Consider the following 4,443-nt stretch of genomic DNA (forward strand, 5'->3'; position numbering starts at 1 on the left):
TACGGTTCGTCATCGATTACAATATAAACATACACACATATACACGCCAGCTGAGATAACAAATTTCTGGAAATAAACAATTAAAAAGTGGAAAACAATGGCTTCCGATGGCGAGGACATCAGTGTTACACCCGCAGAATCCGTAACATCGGCCACGGACACCGAGGAGGAGGATATAGACTCGCCACTAATGCAGTCCGAACTGCATTCCGACGAGGAGCAACCGGACGTGGAGGAGGTTCCTCTGACGACGGAGGAATCGGAGATGGATGAGCTGATAAAGCAGCTGGAGGACTACTCGCCCACCATACCAGACGCCCTCACCATGCACATCTTGAAAACGGTAGCTATATACCGGAAACTATTCTTTGTAGCATTTCTAATATTGGATTAAATCTGCAGGCTGGCTTCTGCACAGTGGACCCCAAGATAGTGCGCCTCGTCTCGGTGTCCGCGCAGAAGTTCATCTCGGATATTGCCAACGACGCACTGCAGCACTGCAAGACGCGCACCACGAACATCCAGCATTCCAGCGGACACAGTTCCAGCAAGGACAAGAAAAACCCCAAGGACAGGAAGTACACGCTGGCCATGGAGGACCTGGTGCCGGCACTCGCGGACCACGGCATCACCATGCGCAAGCCGCAGTATTTCGTTTAGATTTAGTTAAGCTCTAAAGTTTTGAATTGGGCACACAAATATAGCTAGTTTTCTTCAAGTTGTAAAAACATTTTAGCGAGGCACTTTCTTTATTAGACAAACTAGAAATTTGGAGCTACGATGTTAAAGAATTTGTTAGCCAACTCAATGCCGAAGAAGCAGGCAGCGTTGGCTGGGAAGGCTCGGAGCATGATGGGCGTCACGCCGCGGTACAAGGCCAGAGGTCCATCCTTGACAATCAGATCCTTGAAGACACTGCGTATGCCGTGCTTGTAGGTGCCTTCGGGAGCCGATTGTAGGCGGCTCTTTAACACGTCGGCTGGCATGCCCAGAATCCAGTAGGCCATGCCCGCCACTCCACCTGCGAAAATCGTTGAGGCAGTACTGATTTGTCCCGTCTCTGACTTCGACTTGGCCACATCCTGCAGCGCCTCGTAGACCAGGAAGTACAGCCCGTTGGCGGGCAAATCCCTGAGCATTGTGGCGCAGCTGCCCTTGAAAACGCTGCGAAGTCCACCCTCCTTGTATAGCTTGCCGGCGCAGTCGATCATGCCGTTGTACTTGCGCTCGCCACCCTGACCCTGCTGCGTCTGCAGGAGCACCTTGATGCGCTCGCCGGGTGCCATTATCAGGGTGGAGAACAGGCCGGAGAAGGAGCCGGCCACGAAGATTTGCGGGTAGGTCAGCTTGGCGTCCTCGCCGCGCTGCTGCAGCCGCTTGCCCAGCGCATAGCCGGCGAAGCACATCGCAAAGATCGGAGCAACGCCCGTCAACGGTGCGGACATGCCCTTGTACAGACCGCGGACGCCCTCATTTTTGATCGTCTTGGCCGCACAGTCGAAGGTGCCGCGGTACAGGGGCTGCTCACCCGGCGCCGGACGCGGCATGGTCTGCAGGCGCACCTTGATGGTGTCCAGCGGATGGCCAGAGAGCACATTGCAGATCCCACCGAATCCGCCGGTCAGGAAGGACTTCACTGGATTCGCTTTGCGCTCCGTGGACACGTTCTCCGTGGTGGTCATGGCTACAGGTTGCTATTGCTCTGCTCCTCCTTCACCTTCACCTTAACGGCCGGCAGCTGCTCGATTTCGGAACTAGTGTTGCTGTTTTCTGGCAAGTCAAGTGGATTATTGGAATTTGCACCTAGCCGATAGTTTCGAACTAATCTTGAGCATTCTATAGCGATAAGGAGCGCGGCAACATTACGTCACAAGCTGTTGATGTTCCCACAGATGCAGTGATTCTCCAGATAAAGATACTGGACTGCACTGATATCACAAAAATATTGCCACGGAGCAACTTGATCTTGCGATCAAAAGAGTAGTTTTTCTGGTTTGAAGATCTCTATGATTTCCATATGTTGCAGCAGGGTTCAAAGTCCACCTATGTGCACCTCCTTTGAATTGAATTTTCACTAGCCCTACAGCCCTAATTAATTAAAGCGATCTATGGCACTAAATACTTTTGCATTTCCCTGTAATAATTTGTTGATGTTTTTTTTAAATAATAAATAACATTATAGCGACGCAGGTGTGAGAGCATTCGAATACCCTAAATTTGCCGCTCTGTGTGAATTGTCTGAAAACCAAGTTGGCAGCGCTATTTCGATGTTCTTGTCAACCGGCCGGAATTTCTTTCGTGTTTTCAGGTGAGTTCGTGCGAAATTGGCTTAATTATCTAAAGTGCCGCGATTATATACTGTATTTACGCTGCAGCTCTCGCCAAATAGCAAGCTGCAGTGCTAGAATGGCAAGCGAAGTGGAAAAATCGCAAACGGCAGCCGCCAGTGAAGACACCATTTTCGGCAAGATTTTGCGCAAGGAGATCCCATGCAAATTTATCCACGAGGATGATAAAGTGAGATCGCAGTCCATTTGGTTGCTAGAAAAAGATGTTACCTATCGAATCTTTCACAGTGCGTTGCCTTCCACGATGTGGCGCCCCAGGCACCAACCCACTTCCTCGTGATTCCTCGCAAGCCAATTGCCCAACTCTCGCTAGCCGAGGATGGAGATGCCGATCTGCTGGGACATCTCATGCTGGTGGGCCGCAAGGTGGCCAAGGAGCTCGGCCTCGCGGATGGCTACCGCGTGGTCATCAACAATGGCAAGCACGGCGCCCAGTCAGTTTACCACTTGCATTTGCACTTCCTCGGCGGCCGCCAGATGCAGTGGCCACCAGGATAAGAAGCAGCCGATGGTGCAGCTACCAGATCCAAGATCATTTACACCACAGAGAATTTTTGAAATAAACTATGTGAAATGCTAAAACAAGTTACTTTAAATTCGCCATGTCCATAATTCCTAAAGAAAGCTTCGTTAGAAAAACGTAGTGCTACTTCATTTTTCCATAAATTTTATTAAAAAAATTGATGGGAAACTAAAAAATAAAAGGTCACAAGTGGCGGAAACTTAACAGTGGAAATTGCTCCTTGAACTCGATGACGCGGTTTAGGAAGCCGTACAGTTTGCCCTGATTACGGCTCTTGTCCACAAAGCTTTGGGGATCCAGGCAATTGACGAGCATCTCCTCGACGTTTAACTGGTGGGCAATGCTGCCCCTTCGACGCAGTGGTCGTCGCATCAGCTTGTCCAGGTTGGTGCCCACCACCAGAATGGGCGCATTATGGTTTTTCAATATGGAACGGATGCGCAGATGTCGATGCTTGCAGATCTGTCGCAACGGATCGTACAGCCAATCGTGCAGGCTGTCCTGGGAGCTCAGTTCCAGCATGTTGTACACGAGGACGATGCCGTCAATATTCTTATAGAAGCTTTCGCGCTGCTGGCGGCACATGCGCCAATCGCTGTTCAGGTCGTAGAACTCGACAAAGTACAGGATATTCGTGGTGGTGGGCGTACTCCGCATATACGGGTAATTCTCGGAGTCCTCCGACGAGGAGGGCGTTGTCCAGGTGGGCGTGGGCGGCAGGATCACCGGCTTGGAATACTCATGCAACCGCACCTGGACATGCCACGACTCCTCGCCAACGGTTCGCGAGTCTGGAGTGGGCGTAATTTCCGTAGTGGCCATCAAATTGGTCAAACTAGTCTTGCCCACACCTGCAAATGTGTAGGAGACACAATTAGGAGCATCCAATGGACATATTATGTATACTCATGTTGGCCCACCTCTGTCGCCCAACATCAGGATGCGAACTGTCGGCACATCCTTGAGCTCTATCTGTTTCATATCTGTTTCTATCTCTGTGTGTCTTTGAGGTTCTGTGTTCGTGGAATCGAAGTTTCACACTACACAGTATCCATGCTTAGCCGATACTCATTGGATCCTCGCCTGCTCCGTTTCATTACTAATTAACTACGAAAGGACTGCAAGGTGATGCCAAATAGCAGTCAATTAAAGTAGGCGAAGATTTGTTTTGAATTGAACCCGAATGCTTCGATTAGTTTCGCCATTTCGAAAATATTCATCATCCGGCTTTGTGAAAATATGAAACAGCCAGCTTAATTTGCATGAGATAAGCAAAATAGCACATGCGCGGCAAAGAGAATAGATGCTATATTCAGTTCAAATATAAAAAGGGATGGAATATGATTAGTTTTTGAAAAATCTAGTTTTTTCAATCTGATTCATTGAAGCAATAATACTGAAAAAACATTAATAATACGGCTGGTAGTCTTTTCTAAAGTATAAAGTATTTATAAAGTATGACTACTTATTTAAAGCAAATAGAAGCAACTAACTGCTATTGAGCCATCCTTAGTTGTTCCTTGTAAGTTTTGTTCAAAGCGATAAAGTCCGAGCTGCAGCCCAGTAATAAAG

At 48.8% G+C, this 4,443-nt stretch overlaps 4 protein-coding genes across 7 annotated transcripts; 2 read left to right on the top strand and 2 right to left on the bottom strand.

Annotated features, from left to right (window-relative positions):
- Positions 1–6: 6 nt before the first annotated feature.
- Positions 7–729, top strand: Taf10 (TBP-associated factor 10). Its single transcript, NM_058115.5, has 2 exons — positions 7–343; positions 403–729. Exons 1-2 carry the CDS (start codon positions 98–100, stop codon positions 658–660), a joined length of 504 nt encoding a protein of 167 aa, NP_477463.1. The 5' UTR covers positions 7–97; the 3' UTR covers positions 661–729.
- On the bottom strand, positions 707–2,186 carry colt (congested-like trachea). 2 transcript variants are annotated; one of them, NM_057873.5, is made up of 1 exon: positions 707–2,186. In NM_057873.5, the coding sequence occupies exon 1, from the start codon at positions 1,680–1,682 to the stop codon at positions 762–764; it is 921 nt and encodes a 306-aa protein (NP_477221.1). In that variant the 5' UTR covers positions 1,683–2,186; the 3' UTR covers positions 707–761. The 2 variants fall into 2 exon arrangements, with proteins under 2 accessions (NP_477221.1, NP_995616.1); NM_205894.1 differs by having other exon boundaries at positions 735–2,183.
- A 65-nt stretch (positions 2,187–2,251) lies between these two features.
- Positions 2,252–3,021, top strand: HINT1 (histidine triad nucleotide binding protein 1). Of its 3 annotated transcripts, none has more exons than NM_134867.4 (3): positions 2,252–2,308; positions 2,376–2,517; positions 2,577–3,021. In NM_134867.4, exons 1-3 carry the CDS (start codon positions 2,268–2,270, stop codon positions 2,844–2,846), a joined length of 453 nt encoding a protein of 150 aa, NP_608711.3. In that variant the 5' UTR covers positions 2,252–2,267; the 3' UTR covers positions 2,847–3,021. The 3 variants fall into 3 exon arrangements, with proteins under 3 accessions (NP_608711.3, NP_001259964.1, NP_722836.1); NM_001273035.1 differs by having other exon boundaries at positions 2,577–2,925; NM_164500.2 differs by lacking the exon at positions 2,252–2,308 and having other exon boundaries at positions 2,311–2,517; positions 2,577–2,925.
- CG15399 (uncharacterized protein) lies at positions 3,001–3,893 on the bottom strand. The gene is made up of 2 exons (NM_134868.2): positions 3,792–3,893; positions 3,001–3,722 (listed from the first exon to the last, which is right to left on the bottom strand). Exons 1-2 carry the CDS (start codon positions 3,850–3,852, stop codon positions 3,055–3,057), a joined length of 729 nt encoding a protein of 242 aa, NP_608712.1. The 5' UTR covers positions 3,853–3,893; the 3' UTR covers positions 3,001–3,054.
- Between the last annotated feature and the right edge of the window lie 550 nt (positions 3,894–4,443).

Source organism: Drosophila melanogaster, chromosome 2L (assembly GCF_000001215.4).
Source record: "Drosophila melanogaster chromosome 2L".
Classification (NCBI taxonomy): Eukaryota; Metazoa; Arthropoda; class Insecta; order Diptera; family Drosophilidae; genus Drosophila; species Drosophila melanogaster.

What these genes read in the sequence shown, in the direction of transcription:
- Taf10 (NM_058115.5), top strand. Translation starts at nt 98, where the DNA reads ATGGCTTCCGATGGCGAGGACATCAGTGTTACACCCGCAGAATCCGTA. An exon ending in CCATGCACATCTTGAAAACG is followed by an intron (nt 344 to 402) that starts GTAGCTATATAC and finishes TTAAATCTGCAG; the next exon opens with GCTGGCTTCTGCACAGTGGA.
- colt (NM_057873.5), bottom strand. Translation starts at nt 1,682, where the DNA reads ATGACCACCACGGAGAACGTGTCCACGGAGCGCAAAGCGAATCCAGTG.
- HINT1 (NM_134867.4), top strand. Translation starts at nt 2,268, where the DNA reads ATGTTCTTGTCAACCGGCCGGAATTTCTTTCGTGTTTTCAG. An exon ending in AATTTCTTTCGTGTTTTCAG is followed by an intron (nt 2,309 to 2,375) that starts GTGAGTTCGTGC and finishes TTTACGCTGCAG; the next exon opens with CTCTCGCCAAATAGCAAGCT. An exon ending in TTATCCACGAGGATGATAAA is followed by an intron (nt 2,518 to 2,576) that starts GTGAGATCGCAG and finishes AATCTTTCACAG; the next exon opens with TGCGTTGCCTTCCACGATGT.
- CG15399 (NM_134868.2), bottom strand. Translation starts at nt 3,852, where the DNA reads ATGAAACAGATAGAGCTCAAGGATGTGCCGACAGTTCGCATCCTGATG. An exon ending in CCTGATGTTGGGCGACAGAG is followed by an intron (nt 3,723 to 3,791) that starts GTGGGCCAACAT and finishes ACACATTTGCAG; the next exon opens with GTGTGGGCAAGACTAGTTTG.